The sequence below is a fragment of the Halyomorpha halys genome, unplaced genomic scaffold (assembly GCF_000696795.3).
Source record: "Halyomorpha halys isolate HHAL.00 unplaced genomic scaffold, Hhal_1.1 Scaffold240.1, whole genome shotgun sequence".
In the NCBI taxonomy this organism is placed as follows: domain Eukaryota; kingdom Metazoa; phylum Arthropoda; class Insecta; order Hemiptera; family Pentatomidae; genus Halyomorpha; species Halyomorpha halys.
Window position 1 is genome coordinate 936,309 of NW_027115703.1, and position 23,431 is coordinate 959,739.

The 23,431-nt window shown below is 28.7% G+C and overlaps 1 protein-coding gene and 2 long non-coding RNA genes across 4 annotated transcripts in view; all 3 read left to right on the plus strand.

The window, feature by feature from the left end:
• The first annotated feature begins 1,693 nt into the window (after positions 1 to 1,693).
• Positions 1,694 to 7,954, plus strand: LOC106680052 (ribonuclease H2 subunit C). 2 transcript variants are annotated; one of them, XM_067052709.1, is made up of 4 exons: positions 1,694 to 1,809; positions 2,560 to 2,720; positions 4,511 to 4,728; positions 7,195 to 7,954. In XM_067052709.1, exons 2-4 carry the CDS (start codon positions 2,573 to 2,575, stop codon positions 7,228 to 7,230), a joined length of 402 nt encoding a protein of 133 aa, XP_066908810.1. In that variant the 5' UTR covers positions 1,694 to 1,809; positions 2,560 to 2,572; the 3' UTR covers positions 7,231 to 7,954. The 2 variants fall into 2 exon arrangements, with proteins under 2 accessions (XP_066908810.1, XP_014274997.1); XM_014419511.2 differs by having other exon boundaries at positions 1,705 to 1,786.
• Positions 7,955 to 13,224: 5,270 nt separating this feature from the next.
• LOC136797106 (uncharacterized) lies at positions 13,225 to 14,002 on the plus strand. Its single transcript, XR_010844933.1, has 3 exons — positions 13,225 to 13,647; positions 13,721 to 13,810; positions 13,893 to 14,002. It is a non-coding gene; the product is annotated as an uncharacterized lncRNA (long non-coding RNA).
• Positions 14,003 to 22,672: 8,670 nt separating this feature from the next.
• The window catches only part of LOC106680067 (uncharacterized), a 16,940-nt gene continuing 16,181 nt past the window's right edge, over positions 22,673 to 23,431 (plus strand). Inside the window, exon 1 of the long non-coding RNA XR_001343066.2 lies at positions 22,673 to 22,817. This is a non-coding gene — a long non-coding RNA (uncharacterized lncRNA). The remainder of the gene's footprint in view (positions 22,818 to 23,431) is intronic.

Consider the following 23,431-nt stretch of genomic DNA (forward strand, 5'->3'; position numbering starts at 1 on the left):
AGTCAGATTAACTATTAAACAATTATCTTAATCATATTTACTTACAGCTCAAGAGAACCTTACTATTATATTCAGACAAACTATAAAATAAATATATAGGGAGATGGTCAGGGTTGCGGTCAATAGTGAAACAAAAATAGTTTACAACTATTTATTTTCCAACGTTTCGCCCCACTTTGCTGGGCTACATCAGGGCTGTCCAAATAAATAAGTTGAACCAATTATTTATTGGGACAGCCCTGATGAAGCCCTACAAAGTGGGGCAAAACGTCGGAAAATAAATAGTTGTAAACTATTTTTGTTTCACTATTGACCGCAACCCTGACCATCTCCCTATATATCAATTTTTACGGTCAACTATACATACATATGTATAAAATAAATATCTTATTCTTATAAATTTACAGCTCAAGAGAACCTTATTATTCTAGTCAGACAGACTATTAAATAAATATCTTATTCATGTAAGTACTCACAAAAAAGTTCTTAATTACAGATTAAAAACAAATAATACAGGAAGGAAGTTGAATAGTAGGAAAGGTAGTGGAGGATTTGACTATTACCATTTCCCAGTAGAAATTCCCTCTAGTGGGAAAAAATCCCTGTCGAAGTTGCAGGAATTTATTTTTCAAACGATCAGCTGGGAATCGGTCACTTCCGGAGACTCTCGGGACCGGCAGTATGCTCACGTTCGGAAAAAATGGGCTTCCGCCATTTTGGGGGAGCTGATGGAAACAATTACCCGGATTTTTTCCCACTAGAGGGAATATATTTACAAATTAACAGGTTTATTGTGGACAAATATTCGACTATTCCTTTTTATGTAGATTCATATTTGAGATCGCATTAAATTTTGGCATATATTTAGATAAATGAAGGAAGTTCCTATTATGATATATAAGAAGATGGTCAGGGTTGCGGTCAAAAGAGAAACTAAAATAGTTTACAACTATTTATTTTCCGTAGTTTCGACCCACTTTGCAGGGCTAAAATGATACAATGATAAGAATAAAAATAAATAACAATGGCAAGAGTAAAAATTTCTTTATAAAAATACGTAAAATATAAAGCTAAAAAAGTACAGGACATACACATAAAACAAAAACAATACGGGGAAGGGAACAAAAAAATTATAGAGATAAAATAAACATCATGAAAGAATAATAAAAATAAATAAATAATGATATAAAATGATAATAAATGAGCAAAGAACAAGTCAGGACAACCTACCTGTTCAAAGGAATCGGTTGAACAGAAAGAAACAATGAAGCGGAAGTGTGGAGGAGGTAGCCAGCAAACCGTTTAACGGCTTTATTTCGATTTCAAATACGTCGTGTATATCACTACTTCCTGTATTTTTATCATTGTATCATTTTGTATCTTTTAAGCCCTGCAAAGTGGGGCGAAACATCGGAAAATTAATAGTAAACTATTTTTGTTTCTTACTGGAAGATTATTGATTGACCGTGTGTATAGATGAATGGAATATGGTCCGGGTGCGGTAAAAAAAAATATAATTATTATAATTTTTGTTTCTCTTTTGACCGCAACTCTGACCATCTTCTTATATATAGAAATTCCTATTAGTGTTTGCGTAGACCTGGACATGCCGGGCGTGATCAACTCCCCTATTTAACTTTCTTTTAACAAAATAGAGTATGCTACCTCTTTGTTAAATTATAGTTATCTTGAGGTTACATAAGTGTTATCTATTGGCGGGAATTTTAGTCTTGGAGATTCTAAACTTGGTTTATTTTTATGTATAATTTGTATTAGCACGGTGTCAGTGAGTTTTATTTTTTAATTACTGTAAATATCATATTTCTTGAAAGTTATACTTTTTTCACTAACATATTTAATGTGTTTCTATTTAATTTGGATTATCAAATAGTTGAGTGAGGAATGATCAATTAAGAAATAAAATCATTATAAATTAAAATACACATTATTGATTTTAAACCTTATCAAATATTTATTTTACTGTTAAACTTAAATAAGTACTTCACCCAAGGATTTGTTAAAAACCTGTCTTTAAATTTAAAGTAATTTTTAATTGGAACATAGTGATTCTAATTTTAAAACAGATAAACATGACTTTTTTATATTTTAATTATGGTGAATAAACTTCATCAGAAGTTAATTGTCCATCTTGGAGTAATGCTTCGATAAGCTCTTTAGTGAGAATTAATTTTGTGTAGAGGTTATATCTGAACATTTTCTGATTCTAGAAGCTGTTTTCTAAATGTTCTCCATAAAAAATTTCATTGCCGGCTAGTTTTTTAGTTACTATTTTTTTTTTTTTTACAAGGCTATTATATCACATATGGATCCATACTATTAACAACCAGAATAAGACTCCAATTAAAAAGATTACTTTAATTCTAAAAAAAATTTAACATTCAAAATATTTTTAATTGAAAATAAAAGATGATACTGTTATACAAAACTATATATAATGATGAAAAAATTTATATTACTAAAACTTTGGCATTATTAAAGTTAAACTATGCCCATATAGTGCAATATTGATTTAATTTATAGTAATTCATTATGTTATAGTTTTTTTTGTACTATGGCCATACCTGTAGAAAATTTAGATTTTTCTAAAGAAGATCAGGATGAAAAATGTATTCACAGCCTTCCCTGTAAGATACATTTTAATGGAGAAGCTAATATTAGTGATTTTTTTATACCGGCTTCCGAAAACAAAAACCAAGATGGTAATTAAATTATTATTAGTAATATATCTTATAAAATGATTATAAGAAAGTTATTTGGTTTTTTAAATATATATTCTTGAGGAAGATCATTTGTTTTCTGGATGATAAGAATAAATTGAAGAAGATAAAAAATCCATTGTTTAGTATTAAGTTAATAATTATTACAATGTTTATTAACTGTTATATTTAATTAGGTCTCATTACACATCACCTATGAATTGATTGGTACATTTTATTGTTATTATTGGAGTAAATAAGATATTTTTAGGGGCGCCCATAGCTCAGTGGTTAAGACATAGTCTTACTAATTTAATGTCTATTGGCAGTGCTTACATGGAATTATCAACATATTGTTTATATTTCTCTAAAGCAAAATATTATTAATATTGCTGTCCCTTACAAAAAAAATAAAAAATAATATTTTAAATATAAATGATTTACTGTGTGTGTGAATTTGAAGATGATGAGGACTGCAGTCAAGAAGGGGTGAAAAAAAAGTAGTTTTCAACTATTAATTTTTTGCCGATATTTCGACCAACAATGTAGATCTTTATCAGGGCTAAAAATAAAAATATACAAAGAAGGTATGAATGAAGATAGATACAAAACCTTATGTTCACTTCTCCTTCTTTGTGTTTTATATTTTTAACAATGATGATGCTCGTTGATTCCGATTATTATAGCACCTACTTGACAAATGCTCTAAACTTCCTATTTACTGCAAAAAAACTCTTATACACTATGATAATCAGGCCTATTTGAACACACCGAATTCAGCTTTGGGACTTCACTGAACCATCAAATTCCTCCTGTATCCAATTCTTACAATCCAAAATCCTCAATCCTTCTTTCTTTGTCACAAACTCATCCATAAAGACCATAACATTCCATTCATTGCAGATTTGGCCTGAAATAGATATACCTCCTTTCGTTCCAAAATCTTTATCCACCCAAATCCATTTGTTCTTAATCTCTCTTCCTTAACAATTCCTAATAAACCTCTGAGGTGTCTGAAAAGAAGATGGTCACGGTATCTTCTAATTTAAAGTAATGATTGAAGTAATACCATTGGTTGGTTCCTTCTCAAGATTACCATGTGTTCTGAAACATTTATCACATTTACTTATTCATTTTTTTTTTTTATACAGTTCTAAATTTCAATAAATAAATAAAAAAAAAAACCCTATTGAAGTGAGTTTGAAACATCAACGATAAATAAATAGTTGAAAACTATTTTTATTTTTTTCTTGGCTGCAGGCCAGATAATATTTGATTTTGTTTACACGGATTCATTGAAAATGTCAATAACATTTTTCTACTAACCATTGTTGACTGTAGACATCATAATGTTATCTATTCTTTGTTTTTTTCCTTACTGCGAATTTGGCATCAAAGTATAGTGAGAATCAGCAAGTTCGATGATAAGTTGGTTATAGCATGTCAAATGTGGGATGTTTAGTATTCATTTGCTACATCTTCCTGGATATTTAGCATGATGATTTATGGAAGATCTTTCATCCAGCTCCTTTTTAGTCATGTCCTATTGATGGTATATTAGCTGTAGGCTTATTTCTTCTCAGTCTATTGCTGGGCCCGTTAGTTTATGATGGAAGACTAGATAAAGAAGCTGATTGTGTAGGTCGATTTAGGATTGATATAAGTCAGTATGAAGAGGTTTATTATTTATATTGTTAATTTATAACCTCTGCCATTAGCGTAATGGGTTAAACTTATTATTTTTTATAATATTAATTGATTAATTTTTGAACTTATTTTCCTTTATTTTTTAGAATTGAACGTTTCCTTTCGAGGTTATCCACTCAGTGGTGTAAAAGTGAAACTTCCTGAAAACTATAATGGCTTCATTTTGGAAGAAAAAAGTGAAAATGTCTCAAAGAAACTTCATTGTGTAAGAACTTTCAAATCGATCACTTATTGGAATTGGGACAAAAAGCCTTCGAAAAATGACCCATTTCTTTCTGCATTGGATTGGGTTGATTTGTGTCAGGTTTGTTACTATATACTATTAGTAATACAGTAGTAGTAATACTTTTGTATTCCAAAATCACTCTTTTAAAAAATATCCTTATATTTTGTGCATTAAATTGATCTGTATTCTTTATTAAAATAATACTATTTCTTAATGAGGTGTAGATAGTTGACCGTAGATTAATGATTGGAGAACTTTGTCGGGGGGTGCGGTCAGCAAAGAACAACATAAATAAACAAAACCATATTTATTTATTTATGTTGTTCTTTGCTGACCGCACCCCCCGACAAACTTCTCCAATAATACTATTTCTTATTGGAAGATCAACTTACCTGCCATCCCCACTCCTCCCAATACAAACAGTTCATTCTGACTCCTGTCAAAACAGGTGTGAATTCCGTCTCGTTCATTGTCTTCCTTTTTTTTATTCTTATCCCCCTTTTTCATCTCTTAGTTTGTACTTTATATTATATTTCTTCTTTTTAACTGCTACTATTTCCATTTTCATTTATTGTTTATAACCTTTTATCTTTCTTATTTAATTTTTACGTTTCATTTTATAACCTTGTAATTTTCCATTTACTTTTTTACTTATGTTAAGTGTTTGTATCTTTTTTAGTCCTGATGAAGCCCTGCAACGTGGGGCGAAACGTTGCCTCAAATAAAATAGTTGTTACTACTTGAGTTTTGTTTTGCTGGACCCGGACCATATTCCATTTATTAATACTATTTCTTGAATAACAATCGTATAAGAATATGATTTGTTTATAATTAAGTAATTTGTACCCACTTTATGAGACTGGGTGGACCCCAGAGGGCTCCCTAAATCCACAGCGTTGACTCAGTACAGTAACAATAAATAATTATCTGCTAAAGCCAGATTCGAACCCGGATCCTTGGAGTTAGTAGAACAGTGTCTTACTCATTGAGCCAACCTGCTCCCCTATTTGTTAAATTAAAAATATATACTTAAAATATATCTAAAAATATATATATATATTTTTACAAGCTAGTGATGTGAAATAAATAAAATATGACTAATACTTAATTAAAAAGTAATATTTTTAAAAGGATTTAGTGAATGACATAATTTCTTCCTTATTAAAAAACACTAGTTTATTTAATATCATCAGCAACGTTTCGGGAGGTTTTTGAAAAATTGTTAGTTTTAGATTTTATTGTTCATCTTTGTGTTAATAGAGGTAGGAAAAAAAATTGTTTTATAGTTTATATGGTTGTTATCAGACTGGAAGATAACCTTCAGAAAGGTAATTATTCTCCTAAAATGTATGACCAGTAGCAAATTTTACTCATTAAATGACAATAATATTGTAATATATTAGCAAGAATGACAAATAGGAGAAAGTTGTATGTAACATATAGGTTTTGTTAACAGGTAAATAATTTATAAATAGTTCTATGAGTGTATATGATATATGAGTGTTGTTGTAAGCACATGTTTAAGGGTTTGGTTGAATTTGTTTTTTAGCTGCCTGAAGATGGGGGAAATCTCCCGAAACGTTGCTGATGATATTAAATAAACTAGTGTTTTTTAATAAGGAAGAAATGAAGTCATTCACTAAATCCTTTTAATTCCATAAGACTCTTCCAGCATAAAGGATTATTAAATTTTGTAATATTTTTATCTGTTTAGGGATAGTGATTAATTAATAAAATTCTATTAATTAATATTTAGCTCTACTAGAAAATTTGTATAAAAAAGTTAAAATTTAAGTCAAAAGAATAGAAATTCTGTTCAACCTATTGTCTTGAACAGCCCTGATGAAACCCTACAAAGTGGGGCGAAATGTCGGATGATAAATAGTTGAAAACTATTTTGTTCTTTTTGACTACAACCCTGGCCATTTTCTTCATATTTTAAATTATACTGTCATCTATTTATCTACATATATAATCTAAATATTTTTTTATTAATTTAATTTCTGTGCCCAGGAAGTTCAAAATTTCATTTTTGATCAACATCATAAATTTCTTATGGAATTTCTCCCTTGGGAAAGTGATGTTTTTTTTTTTTTTTTCATTTGTCTGCTTTATTCTTTGCTATAAGACCTGCTTCATTGATAGGAAATATACTCCGTCCTGGGGCTATGGTTCCTTTTAAAGAAACTTGTAGGTGGCAGTCTGCGTGTTAGGAATAAAGTTAATGATAATAATCTTTATTTATTCTATAATAATAATCTTTAGAATAATAAAACATGCATTGAAAATGGGCTTTAGTGTCTTCGATTAAAATAAAGGAACAACAAATAATGTTAATACCAGTAGTAAAATGTTTAAATGAATATTATAGACATCCAATAATTTTTAAAGGTAAAAAAATAAACACAAGGTTGATATTAACATTGGAACACATATAACCAATTTCAGAGACATAAGGAAATGCGTGGAGGTGAAGCATACCAGAACTCAAAATTTTATATTTTTACATTATCTATTTATTAATTATATTGCTTTGTCTTGTAGATTCACGATCCTGTTGAAGATGAAGCAGAAGACTGAAACAAAGTGTGATTCACGTATATTAATGTTCTTTTAAGATGTTAATATTGTACATATAACAATGTAAGTTTGTTGTTAAATGGGTTTGTTCCTATTATTAAGCATTTTTGTATTCAAATATGTTTAGAATTTGTATCTGTATACTCCATGTTTGGAATTATATTTTTAATTAATAAAACAAGGAAAGGTTATTTTGAGACAATTTAAAATATTTTTTGTCTGAAGTGTTAGTCCAAGCCTTTGATAAAAAATAAATTACGGTAAAAAAGGCAAAGATTCAATTAGTTTTATTTATTGAATATTTTGTTGTAAATTAGTTTTAAAAATTATATTAAGAATGTGTGAAATAGGTCAAGTGTTTTAAGCTCTTTTGAACATTTTATAATTCCGATTTATATACTACTTTTAAATCTGCACGGAAAAACAAGTGTTTTGTATGGAAGAAATATGTTAATTTCAAATTTTATACAACCTGTAGAATACAATCTATTTGACCCACTTTTGGATTTATACTATTTTCTCACCCTCTCTAGATATATTGTGATAATTACAAGAATACTATTGTCTCATTTACATTTAAGTTAGCTACAGGATTTGCAAAGTTGACGCAGAGCTAATGTTACTGACAACACTAAGGTAACTAACTACCTGGACCCCAAGAATTTTAATTAAATCATTTTCGGTTTCATTAAATGTTTCTTTAGCCAATGCTGGCCCACCTATTTCCATCAAGAACTGCTTCTTGGCAGCAAATTTTTTTTTTTTGTAGCCTTATGTTTTCGTACTTATTTCTTAAAATATAAGACATCCTTAATTGCACATGTTAGTTTGTGTTGAACTCTTTTTCTTTTCCTTCTCAATAATCTAGTTCTTGTTTGGATGTAATAGTGTCAGTATTTTTATTTTCGATGACGCTGCTATATTTTCACCTATCCTAAGAACAATTTGAACTTGTCCTTGCTGAAACAACAATTTTAATGTAATTGCACTAATGAGAAAACATAATCAATGAATTCAAGACACTTTCATAAGTTTTCTATTTTATATCTATTTTATGTAAACTTTAGTAGTTCGAGTTTACATAATATGCAGCCTTTTGATTAATTATTGTTGGCAGTTTTTTTTTAATAATAATGATTTGTTCCTATGCAAATTTGAAATGAATTGCAAAAAGGATTTCATTATATGTTCTAATAAATTATGATTCACTGTGCGTAATGTTAAGAAAAAACAGGAAAACTTAAAATTATAAAGTTCAACTCTTGAATTTGAATTTTTTTAAGAGCATTAGTGTGATCTACCGACACTTATCTCATTTTCAGGTAACTTGGTTAACAAAACTTGATCAGAAACAGGTCGCTTAGTTACTGGAGGTTTAGTAAACTCTTGGACAAATCTTAGTTTTTCTGGCCCTTAAACAAGCTTATGTATACAATGACATAATCCAAAATATTTTTGTTTTATATAATAGTACAAGGCCTAAGGAGAAAAAAGGCAGTTATTCCCCCAATTTTTTATTACAGTAATAAAAACTATGTATAATTACTAGTCTAAATTGATGAGTCTGCTAAGTATAGATAGGGGGAATAAAAAATGAGAACTGTTTTAAACGTTTAAAAAAAAAATAATTTTTCATTTAGAGCTCTATATCTTCAATACTACCAACACTAGAAAACCCATTAGAACATCTTTTAAAGAAGAGTAGATTTGTTAAAATATTAGTCCTAATAGAGCAATTTACGTCCAATAGTTCCTGAGATATAGCTTTTTAAAAAGCAACATTTCATTAGAAAAAGAACACAAAATTTTGTCCGAAGAACTAGAAATTTATTTCGTCAAATATCATAAAAAATACTTTATAGTCCATTAAACTAGCTTTAATTTGAGTGATAATAGACATCTGTTCGTCAAATAGTTTTTTGAGATTTAGTTTTCCCAAAATTAATTAAAAACTACTGATATTTCAGTACATTTTTATGAAATGTTGGTTTTAAAAAACTATTGGACGTAAATAGCTCTATTAGGGCTCACATTTTAGCAAAGTTACTCTACTTTAAATGAAGTTCTCTTAGGTTTTGCAGAGGTTTTGGTAACTTTAAACATATTGTGCTCAGAAAGAAAAATTATTTCTTTTAATGTTTTGACGCTGTCACCATTTTGTAATCCCTTAAAAAATTAAGACTAGTGCATTTAAGTATAATAGTCAGTTATTTCATATCAATTTTTTATTAATTTAATAAAAACTATGTATAATTAATAGTTAAAATTGATGAGTCTCCTAGGTACAGTTAAGATTACCTACGACATGAGAAAACCTAACGGAACATAATTTAAAATAGAGTAAATTTGCTAAAATATGAGCTCTAATAGAGCTATTTATGTTCAATAGTTCCCGAGATACAGTTTTTTTTTAAAACAACATATAAAAAATCAGTAGTTACTTTATTTATTGTGTGAAATCTATATCTTCTCACTGTTTAAGTAAGACGCCCCCTCACTTCTGAATAGAAATTCATGATGCCATCTAGTGGCAAAGATATGCGGTAAGAAGCCTGGGCAGCCATCTTGGTCCCTAAAACAAAGGGGTTAGAACCAGTAAAGAAGCCATCGTGACCTGTACCGGAGAAGAAGAGGACAGAACTCTTCAATAAGGTCTCTTCTCATAATGATGAGGGAGTAAATCCTTAGACTAAGGCGAGAGAGGCGGCGGTGGCAGGAGGATGAGAAGAGAGAACCCTCCTTTCATAATCGCATTCCCATCAGAACCAACCATCAAGCTCCATATAATCAACCAAGTAAACTGTAATACCTTCATCAATTAATGTAATAAAACCAAATTTACAACTAACCAACTAACATACATTGTAATCACTTTGCTCAAACTCTACAGCTAATTGTGTCAGAAAACTTTAATGGGAATAGAGGTTATTTAATTTTAAAACCATTATATCAATTTATTATAAATACAGTCCACTCATTACCAGCAAACTATCAGTAATTCCTTAATTTAAACCAGTTTACCAGTATAATAATTAATTTGGGTAATATCCCCCAATTTTTACTTCGGGGAATACCTAAATTAAACACTAACCATTTAACATAGAGATGTCTATTAGCATTCAAATTAAAGCTAGTTAAATGTACTATAAAGTGGTTCATAACATTTATCTTCTGAGGATTAGTAATTTTTATGATAGTTTACAAAAAGCAAAAATTACAAAATATTGATTTCTAGTTATTAGGATAAAATATTTGATCTATCAAAAATAAATCTCAGGAACCATAAGACATACATATCAAACACTCAAAATAAAGTTAATTTAACTCACTATTAGGTAGTTTATGTAACATATCTTCCATAGAGGTAGTTGTTTTTGTGATCTTATCATATGAATGAAATTTTGGTCCTACAAAGATAAACTACTTCATAGCACATTAAACTAGCTTTAATTTGAGTGCTGGCAGACATCTATGCGTCTTATGATTCTTGAGATATATATCCTTTATATCTTGTTATACAGTTATATGTAATTTATATATGTCCGATTACGGATTGATAAGTATGCTGTGTGATATAGCAACCTCATGTATTTGGGCAGCATGGATGAATAAAGTATTTCTCTCTCTCTCTCTCTCCCTTTCTCAAAATAAATCATAAAGCCCACTCCTCCACGCTTCCACTTTATTGTCACCTTTTGTTCAACCTTTCGCTTTGAACAGCCTTGCAAAGTGAGGCGAAACATCGGACATTAGAATAGTTATAAACTATTTGTTCTTTTTTTTACCGCAACCCTGACCATCTTCTTATTTCTCAAAATAATTCGCAACTTTCAACTGAAAATCTTCTTCATATTTTAAATTATACGGTTAACGATTTATTTGTATATATTTCCCAAAATCAATTCACTAACTTCTGATTTTTCAGTGCATCTTTTTATGAAATGTTGCTTTTTATAAGGCTATATATCAGGAACTATTGAACGTAAATATCTCTATTAGGGCTTATATTTTAGCAACTTTACTCTTCTTGAAATAATATTCTTTTAGATTTTCTAGTGTTGTTGGTAGTTTTTAAGATATAGAGCTCTCATATTTATTTATTTTTTAACGTTTTGAAACATCCACCATTTTTTATTCCCCCTACCTATTCTTGGCAGACTGATCAATTTAAACTAGTAATTATACATAGTTTTCATTAAAGTAATCAAAAATTGAGGTGAAATATCTATCTTTTTCTCCTCATGAGCACTATGGATATTTGGACTCGATGGGGGCCTCAGAAGGTGTATTTCCGTCAAAAAGTGGAATTCTAAATTTTTCACAATCACAATACTTTATATTCTATACCTAGGTAAGTGAAAAGTAAAAATCTGTCTTTCTAACAGCACTAAAATATTTTAATTTTGTCAAAGTATACACACGGGTAACATAGGAAAATATGCAAGATTTTCCAAATGCTAAGGATGATGTTTGAAATATAAAATTAAAAATAATGATTTTTCAAATAATCTGTACCTGATAGAATAAAACTGAGTTCTTTTCTAGTTTCAACTCATCAAAAGACAAATTATCAAATCAAATTTGTTCTGTTAAACTAAACAAAATATTTATAATTATGAGAGATAGTTGACCGTGGATGATGAATGAGGAGAAGATGGTTGGGGGTGCGGTCAATGAAAAACACAAATAAGTACGATTAACTTATTTTAATGTGCCAACGTTTCGGCTAGAGTTTCTAGCCTTCTTCAGGGCTAAAAACAGAACAAGATAACAACCACAGTAAGTATAGAAAAAAAAATAAAAAGAAAGTATAAACAGAATAATTTTACAAATTTTAATAATGTAAAATTATTCTGTTTATACTTTCTTTTTATTTTTTTTCTATACTTACTATGGTTATCTTGTTCTGTTTTTAGCCCTGAAGAAGGCTAGAAACTCTAGCCGAAACATTGGCACATTAAAATAAGTTAATCGTACTTATTTGTGTTTTTCATTGACCGCACCCCAACCATCTTCTCCTCATTCAAAATATTTATATATTTGGGGTATTCATAGTCTTTAGTTTAACATGCTAAATGGAGAAATATTTCCTTCTTTTAGTATGTTAACACGATATAGAAGCTGATGGGTGTTCTGAGGAATGGAATTTTAGGAATTGTTTAGGTACAGTTATGGATTTGCGGGTGATCTGGGAAATATGATTATTCCAGGAGAGGTGTTGATCGAAGGTGACTCCAAGGCTTTTTTATTGCAGAATAGAAGTGAAGCGGTTGGCTGCTAAGGAAAAGGGGGAAAGTATGGTGGTTGAGCATGATAGTATAAGTATGAGTGTGATTCTGATCAAATCACCTGCTTGCACAACTGTTGATCTAGTAACAGTACTTTCTTATAAAGTACTGCACACCTGACCCTTCGTGGGTTATAGCGGTACAGATTTTAATTTTCTTTTTAAATATATTAATCAGCTTTTGACAAATAAGATTTAACAAAAAGGTAAATTTGAATTTTAGAAAATTTAAATATATTTTTATGGGTTACTTACAAGAACCAAAACAGAATAAGGTTACTTCAATAAATTGGGATGAAAAAAATTGCATGATTAGGATTAAGGATCACTTGTTTTTCCCTAATGACAAAAATACAACAAAAAGTGTATACTTTCAGTTTTTTTTTTTTAATAAATAATTATGTAAATTTAAAACTTGATTAAATTCACAATATTTGGAAAGCTTCCATAAAAAAAAGAGAATGCTGATTCCAGAGTCAAAGTCACCATAGGGTTGTAAAACTTCCTCAGATCATCAGTGTACCTACACGGTAAAATTTGAGAAAATTAAGAATAATGCATTTAAGTATAATAGTCAATTAAATAAATCAATTTTATATCCAAATCAGTCTCAACACTTTATTTATTCATTTGTCCAACGTTTCGGCCTTTCTAGCCATCTTCAGGGACATCTAAATATTTAACATTTTACAGCATACAGCCAAAAATCAACATATTTTTGATTTTGATAACACTATAATTTTACATAAAGAAAACAATTTATACAAAAGAAAAATACTTGAATCAATTTATATATCAGAGAACATCAATTACACAGTTAATTTTAAAACAGATACTAAGAATTTAAACCAACATTATGCAGAGATTTTAAGCAAAATAAATTTATAAAAATAATAGAGGAAATTGTTACTGGTTACAATTAAATTTAATAAAAGAAATTTGAGAATTGGAATAAATACCAGATTGAAACAAAAATGCAATTTAAATTTTAAAAAATATATTAATTTTAAAACAAGGCAGACCTGTGTGAGTGGTAGGTTATAAATGGTTTGTTATATGGTGTGGTGTTTTATACTGTGGACAATCTTATAGAATAAATAAATGAATGGTTTTAAAATTTAAATGAAGAGGTAACTAGACTTAGGCTTGGTAAGCTTATTAATAATAAGTATGACTTTTTAATAATTGACTGTTTTGGAATAGGCTTTAACTTTAAATAAAGAAATTGACCTGGGCAGAATAGCCTGCAAATAGAAAATAATAATTAATGTGAGAAGGATTTTTATATTGATGGTATGTTCTATTATATAGTAAATAATAATGTTATTGTAAATGTTTAAAAGTGAAGTTGTAATATAAGCTGTTAAATGTTTAGATGTCCCTGAAGATGGCTAGAAAGGCCGAAACGTTGGACAAATGAATAAATAAAGTGTTGAGACTGATTTGGATAAAATTGATTTATTTAATAAATATTACCTTGTCTCAAAAAATTTTTGAAATAATATAATTATAATAGTCAAGTTATTTCACCTCATTTTTTTAATTACTTTAATGAAAACGATGAGACAACGTCCACCACACAATGTCATTAATGGATAATGGAGTGAGGGATTTGGAACCCAAACTGGTGCTCTGGATATTGTAACTAAAAAACTATTTAATATGGTAAAAGTTTTCATTTTTGCCGTTACCAAACACCACATATCGTCGATATCATTTCTTAAAAATCTTCATATTTTTCAATACATGGTAAAGAAGTTTCAATTATTACCCATTTGAAGCTAATTTTCTTATTTTAAACATGTTCTTTTACTTACCAAATGAAATGTCTGCTACAAGGATATAAAATAATACACAGTTTGGTCTCACACGTTTATATTTATTTTAATTGAACCAATAACTACATGTGGTTGACCGATGATAGACACATGATTAATATATGTAAGTAAATTTATTTATTTATTTTTAATATTTTATAAAAGGGGACTAGAAAAGTTGAATTTCAATTGTTCAAAAAGGTATTATTACTTTTAAAATGGCTTGTTACAAAATTTTTATAAAAAATATACTACACTTGTGCAACATATCCTTCTATTTTACATAATGAGGTTTTACAAAATAGAAATTGGCAGGTATGTAAATTTGATGGCACTTTTCAGCTCACAGAGCAGAGCTTTAAGAGACCAAATTAAATTTTGTGATGAACAATTAAAATTAAAAAGGAAATTAACAAGCTTGAGCTAGTACAGTTTATTTTCATCAGGAGTAGCAATATTTCAAAATCTAAATAACATCATTATAACTTCCCCAAAAATGAAAATTCGGGAGAACAATAATACAATTCAGTCCAGATACTGCAGTTTTATAATAAGAGGTAATGAAGTACAAACTTGAATAGGCTGTGTACATTTTTTGAAAAAATTTAAATTAATTTTCATTTCACGGCGATAAAAATATAATTTCTAAAACTCAATTATTTATTATAATATTTATAATTAAATGAATTGTGATTTACAGATAAAACTTCAGTCAATTACAAATTTTTTTACCCATCAGTATCTTAACTGATACATATTCAACATATCGCCATGGTTACACACATAATAATGAAGTATTATTAAATGAATTTCACAACATTAATAAAAAATATATCCTGTTTTAATTTAAAATTATTTATCAATATTTTGAACTATAATGGAGTTATGTGATATGTAATTTTTTTAAACAATTTTAAAAAATAATATTGTCTATTATGAGAAATTTCAAATGATCCGCATAATCAGGTTGAAAGGTTTTAATAGGAAAAGTGAATTTCTTCTGTTTTAAAAATACATGAAACTCTCCCTCCAGAGTTAACCTCTAGAGAGGCAGGGTTTCTTAACTTTTTTACTATGGCACCATGATTTTTGAGCTAAACAAATTTTTTGGCACCCTTGTCTAGCAAAAAAATATATATAAATGTAGCCAAAATTATCCTTAGAGTGATCCAGTATGTAGGAAAATAAGAAAAAAACGCAAAGTAAATACTGAAATGCACTTTATATTTGCTATTATAATTTTAAACTGTTTTCTTTTTTTTGTAATATTTGAAAAAGTGGTATTCGTTCATGGCACCTTCGGCATATGCTTGGAGTACCCAAGTAGTATAGTCACGATATTAAGTTTTAAACCAGTGTTCAATATTTAAGTCTTATTTTGAATAATAAACTTATGATTAAAAAGATTAAACTAAACGAAAAAGTCTACAAAAAACATATTGTTTTTGAAACAACTATGAATTATAAAAAGAATATTTTCATCTCTGGAATTACAATTTTGTTTTTACAACAAAAAAAAATTAAACATTAAATTTTTTATCAAACCTTAGGGATTATTATATTAAGAATACAATAAATTAAAATTTTAGATATTTTTAATCTCAACTAACAATAAAATATTGTTACTCCATTGGTTATTAGTATATCAGATCTTGGGATTAATGTAGTCTTGAATTTACTTCAATATCTAATTGGCAAAAAAACAAAAAATGTATGTCATAAACCATTTTTTACAAAGTGGTCACACAATTGGTCCAGAAAGTGGGTAAACATGTTGAAAACTGAAAAATTAATTTTATATTTTTTAAAACTTAATTCCTAATGAAACGTTCTTAGATAGGGAAATAATATTAAACAGTTATGTAAATAAATAATTTTGCTTAGGTTGGGTTTACTCATTATAATACATTTTTATCAAGCATGACACAACTTGAGTAACTTTCTACAAAATGAACATGATATAAATAAGAGGACTACATGTATGTGTTACAGTTGAACTATGTATTAAATTAGTTTTTTCCTGAAGACCATTTAGTTCAAAATTAAAAGTATTCTTAGTATTAGAGAGAATCATCGATCCTGAAACTAACCTTAACAAAATTATAAAATTTGCAGCTCAACAATCCTATGAAGGGGACAAGATGATCAAAAATATACTAGCTCAACTAAACATACAATTATTAAAATATATAAACTATATATGTGGTTAATAAACAAATGACTAGACATAGACCTACTACTAATATCTTATTAAACTTTCACAACCTTTTCATTACATACATTCATCACTATAGGTTTATTTCATCACGTGTCAAAACTATAATCAAATAGGCAGATGCATGTACATGCCATTTTGATGACATTAATGACTCGTGTTAAAACAAACATTATCTTTTAATAATAATGATAAATTTCAAGAAACAAATTTTGATAATTTTTACATGGCACAGTTTTTTTTTGTTTTTAAAAACATCTTTATACAATGTATATACACATTTCTAATATAGTGTAAATAACTAATATAATTAATATAAATGAGAAATATATTCTTACTACAAAAAACAAAACATATTAATACTTAAACCTATACAGGATGGAAGTGAACAAATTTAACTTTATATTTGATTATTAATAATATCAACAGGGTATTAAGTAATACAGGTTATTAGTTAAATGTTTTCCATTTGTTATGTCTTTGGTTCTAATACAAATAAGTAACTTAAATTTTTAACTTTAAACATGTTAGATGCATTGCAAGCATTATTGTTAAACAGACAGGAATAACATAAATAACTATTTAACAAGATGACAAAAGATTTAGGGTGCACCAATGCTACCATGATCATGTTTTTATACACCTTCATTCTTTGAATATACTTCAAAGCAATGCCACCTTGATCATGTTTAATAAATTAAATTTCAAAAATAAAATTTACTAATAGTTATTAAAATTAAAAAAAATTCTTTTTTTAAAATTAGATTAGAAATAAAAAAATATTATAAAAACATCAATATTACAATAACATAAATATAGAAAAAAATTGGTATAAAAAAAAAAAAAAAAAATGGACTCTTTCATTCAGTTTAAATATATCAAAAAATTAATACAAATTAAATTTTAAATTTAAATGCACTGATGGTGCATTTGAATCACAGTTTAAACAAACATTTTGTAAATATTTCTTTTCTGTGGCTAACTGTATATAAAAGATTAAAAAAAAAAAAAAGATTGAAAATTATCTAGGAGTGTGTATAAATGTATTGAAATATACATTATAGTAAGTGATATTTATTTTTTATAAATATAAATACACATTATCGGGGCAGAATCAGATCTTCGGCATAAATATAATTTAACAACAGAAACTTTAAAAAAATCTTTTTTTTACCTAGTGCAAACACAGTTCATTATTTTAAAGCAGTCTTAGATCACGATTTATTTTTTTGCACCATTCGTTGTCGCTGACTCCATTCCGCAGCAAATAAAAATATTTTAGACATATAGATTCTAAAAACTAATTTTTAATATAAAGTTAAAATTACTAACATAATTAATAATTTGTATACAACAGATACATTGAGGGATCTAATTATTCGAAATTAAGATGATCCTCTAATTTGTGTGAAATACTCATCACTAGACAGAAATCCAAGCGCTAATATCCTTTCATGGAGGACAAAACAACCGTTTGGCATACATATGTTGGTACACAAAATAGTTTTCTACTGAATAGATATAAGACATTTCCTCTTTGATCTTGTAGTCAGAAATGCATAGAAGGTATAATAAACGTGTTATATTACATCATCATTTGTACAATATATTTCATAAGTCAATATCAAGATGGTACTAGATAAGGCGAGATATTCATAACCATCGATGCGGTATAGAGAAGTACTGAGTAAGAAGGAATTAAATAAGGTACTTTTCTTTTTTTACTGATTGCATACTCAGAGATTCAGGTAAAGAACTTCATAATACAACTAAAGAATTTTACAAAAAAGAATGGTATAAAATATATATATGTACTGTTCCTACAATAATTGTAGACAAGGAATTTTTAGGAATTATTTGAAAGAATTTTTTGAGCACTATTAGTGTTTTTTTGACCATACGTTTTAATAGTGTACTAAACTGAACACTACATATTTGATCTCAATACATAGTGCTTAAATTTGATTGCATTCCACTTATCTTGAATTTGGATCTGATTCAGTTTTTTAATCCAGTCATACAATTTTTTTTTTTTAATGTTTCTAAAAGTTTTGGAGGATTATGTATAATAACATACCTACTTAAAGTCCTGATTTATGGTCTGTAGAGGTAAAAGAAGTTACCATTTTTTGTTTTTCTATTAACCCATAATCTATTGGACCTACAGAAAATAATAATCCCACCCTAAATTAAAGAGTAGAAAGAAAAAAAACTTAGTCGTAAAAATTATTCACCATCAGTTTATAATAATCTTTTAAATGTACTCAGATATAATAAGTAAACATAATAAAAAGTATTTGAGACAGTTAAATTTATCTAATAAATAAATACGTAAAGGTTAGATATCTACAGAACCAATCACTGCCTAATAAATTTATTAACTATTGTTAATTTTTTTTAACTACTCTTATCACAACAATTTATTCAACAACCCTGTTGACAGTTGGTTCCCTTTTGTTTCAGTAAATCATAAATCTATAATGAATACAATTCTCCTTGAGCACCTTATGTTAATAACTACTTTATAATTATTAGATCATAAAAGCTGTGGCTGTTTTAATAATGCATTATTTATTTTAATAATTATTTCTGAAATAATCTCTATTAAATAATTGCCTGTAATTATTTCTAAAATAACTATCTGATAATTTCTTATTTTTTGAATAAATTATTTTATAGAAATGTGAAATAATTATTTCTGAAAAATTGTTCAAAATCCATGAATACTGTAGATAAACTATATTACACGGAGATTGCTCACAACCATTGGAACAGCTGTTGAAGCCACTACCATGTTATAAAATGTGTGATAGTAGCCATCATGATAGTATTATGGCACTAGGTCTGGCATGATAGTTAACAGCCCAAGTAGCAATTGTACTACAGTCATGTTTAAAAACAAATGGACAGCTAACAAACAGGCAGCCACTGGAATGGAGAAAACTGTATGACTACCCATCATTATAATAGTATTTACTGTCATGACAGTACTGTCACACTAGATTTGGCATTGGCATTAAATGTTGCTGTAGTAAAGCTACTGTCACGTGAAGGCCTGTTTACAATATTACACTTTACATAGCTGCTATTACTACTGTGGTGTACACTATATAACAGTGCTGTCATAAAAACCTTTACTCTTAAAAAAAATTGTGTAGATAACTTAAGGTATATGTACAAAGGGAAACCATATAACACTGTTAGGGGGTGTGGTTCTTGGGATCATGTCCATTCTACATCGACTGCTTATGTGAATAATCCCAGTTTGATTATTATACATGGGAAGATATGTGAATATTGAATTCTTTTCCTCAGCTTTAGAAAGATTCTAAGTTTTCTTTTTTTTTTTTAAATATAAGAACTGGATGAATCAATATCCCCACAATCATCAAAAGTGATTGCAACGCTGACCTAAAGTAGCAGAATTAGAAATTGAAAATCTGCTCTATGTGAACTAACTGAGACACCCATCTATTTCTCCGAAGTTAGTGTTCAACGTTTTGGGGAAGAGAAATTGTTGAGTCGCCTCTAAAAATATGCCTTCATATATTCGATAAATAATTATAAAAGCACAATTGGATTCCGAATAAGTGCAATCATAAAAAAATATCTAACACAAGTAGCCATGAAGAATCTTGGGTTCAATAGTTATTAAGGAAGAGACAAATGGTTGTGCATGGAGACGATTTGGACAGAAGTACGCTCAATCACCAAGTTTTTCCCTTAATTGAGAATACCCAATTTATAGAGGCTGAGTGAGCTCAATGATGGCTTCTGAAACTCTAAAGTTGATGTACAGCTGTTATACAGAATAAATAATAATCTAATTGAAAAGAAAAAATCTTACTCAAAGGCACCATGGTCAGAATAGGGTGGTATAGTATATCTAAGATGAATTTGCCTTTGGGTAAAGGTGGAGGTAAAAAAAAAAATTTTTTGTTATAGACTTTGTTTCCGGTAGGAGGGGTTTGTTATGGTGAGTAGGAGAGGGGGGTGTGCGAGCTCTCTTCCCTACAGGCAAACTCATTTCAGACACACTATACCCTATACTTCCCCTTCCTACCCCGTATGCCAGAAAAGAACAGAAAGAGGGTCATAAAAAAACAGTTCAGCAACTTCGGGATTTAAAATTTATCCATTAACATTTACAAATTACTAAGTAGGACAAATCAAAACAATCTTGAATTTTACTCGTTGCAAATTTAGTTTTCCTCATATAGTTAACATTTATTTTTTATTGTCTTAATTTTCTAGATGGGAATGATTACGACTTTTCCCCTTCAACATATTAAACCTCAGATACTGAAACAAAACTAGAGAGGGTCTTGGTAAGTGGTTTTCATCGTTTCATCATTTTACCTATCAATTTTAAGTGCTTTGTGATTCTTAAGTCGATTATCAGCATCAATAATTTACCCTTCATCCATCGATTCTTAATACAATCCATTTTTATATTTAAGAGATACTTTACAACTGTGTATCCCGAACCATAAGAATCTGGAGAACAAAGTGCGGCCCACCAGCACTCCTGACTTTGAGAGAAAGGGAGTCTCCCTCAGAAAATAGTTAAAAATTGAGTCAATTTTGTTGTGAATGTCTCTGTTATAACTTTTTTTTTTTATTGTTATTATGACTCCCTTCCTAATTATTTCTGACACATGGTGGGGGGGAGAGAGGGTTATCTAGAGGTAACCAAAGCAATCTATTCTAACCATGGTGAGGGGTCAAGTTTTGATCTTGTGGAACCGCAACAGAAATAAAAGACGACACCCCAGGCTGGATTCGAACCGGGACTCCTGTAGTCATGAGTCGCTTAACTCCCTCAGCTACAGACAGCTCAACAAAACCTTTCGACAAGCATCCAAATATCTGTGAAGTATATCTTCCCAGTCTAAATATCTCCCCCGGCCCATCTAAAGTCTGCGGACCACAAGTTGGAAACCACATATCATCAAATTCATGCAATTAATAATAAATATGTTGACTCATTAAACATAATAATGAAAATTTCACTCATAATCAATTAATTTGACATGAGTAAACTTCTTACTTGAACAAAATTAGTTAGTTTGTGAATTAGTGCAATAAAATATTGATTGTTTTTATTATTGAATGTCTTAAGTACTAGTAGTTCATTAAGAAAGCAGGAATCGCTTAGATTTCTAATATACACCGCCTCTTATTTGGCTCTTCTTATCGATCGATCAAAAAAATAATGGGAAAATTTCAGTTAAAATTACAGCAGTGCTAGTGAGAAATAACTACTTCACACTCCAATCATAGGGATGTAGAATTATTGAATATACGAATCGTAGATGACTGTTAAAAATAATTCTGATTGGCTATGAAAGTTAAAAACAAGAGAACTTTTATCTCATCTTGTTCCGCCCTATTTACTGGTTGTTCTCTTGATTCATAAGTTATCTTTATGATTTCCATCGGTGAACAGGACCTTGTATATATATTCTGACTTAAATATAAACGATGACAATTTGCCATCTTAAGAGTCCCTAACAGATGAATCCTGACACCTTTCACCGGTAAAACATAAATCATCCTTAATTTGGTAAGAAACTTAAGTGTAGTAATAAAGTGGCTGCATTGTATCTATGAGGCAGGAATTGATTTTAAAGGATCGCTAAGTTTGAATAAAACTTCTTAATAAGAGCCATTTTTTCTTCTCACTGATTAATTGAAGTTTATAAAGGTTTGTTTACTAGTTACATAGAACCTTTTTAGTATCACTACAATCAAAGAAGTTCCTCTGGATTCTGATTTAATTTTGAAAAAAATTTTGATCACACACCGTTGGTTTGATGCCATATAGCCTAGCTTGTTTTCCATTTTGATAAATGTGGACTGTTTCTAGATTAATGGCATTGGTGTATATTAAAGCTGCTATTCTGACGATCCAGATACATGGAGAGAAATGATTTTTACCTTGACCTTCTCTTTAGCAGTATTATTTAATATTTAGTGAATTTATTTTGTTTCAAGATTTGGACATTTTACTGTATGATTTTGCACATTTTAGCATGAAACTAGTTTCAGTTAACCCAACAATGCAATATTAAAAATCTTCAAGTCATAGAAGCTAAATTATAAATATTTATTTTTTTTATAAACTTAATAAAGCTGAAGAGAGCAATATTTTACCAAATTATTAATTCCTTTTTTAGGTCCCAGAACAATTAAGACATCGGCCAAAGTAGAGCAGACTTATATCTGTCATCAGGAAAGTGATTCACATTGTTTCCATATAGATAGCGTTAGTCAAAATTACATCACAGTCTATATTTTGTAATATTTAAAATTTGTAAAAATAAATTAAAAAAAAAAAATTAGATGACTTTCTTATCGTAAAATCTTCAAATAAGCTTGATGCTCACAAGGTTTAAAATTAATAAAATGAAAAAACTTTATTGTAGAAAGATAGCCCAGGTGACGGTCAATAAAGTTATCAAAATAGTAAAAGAAAACTATTTATTGTTAAATATATATGTATATATAGTTGATAGTAAAAATTGATATATAAGAAGATGGTCAGGGTTATGGTCAAAAAAGAAACAAAAATAGTTGTATAACTATAGTTGTAAACTATTTTTGTTTCTCTTTTGACCGCAACCCTGACCATCTTATATATTGTAGTAATATCCTCTTTTTTAATAAATAGTTGATATTTATAGATAAATTATTTTAATTATGTTTTTATTTATGTATATTGTTTATTTGTTATTTTAAATCAAAAAGCAAGCTAACCAGTTTTCATTATCTAAAATAAAGACGCTTTTTAAAACGAGATAGATGGCAGTGCACGTCCTTCCGAAGTGTTCGTTGGGTTGTTTGTTTGATAATATGGATTGAAATGTTTCAACTTTTGTT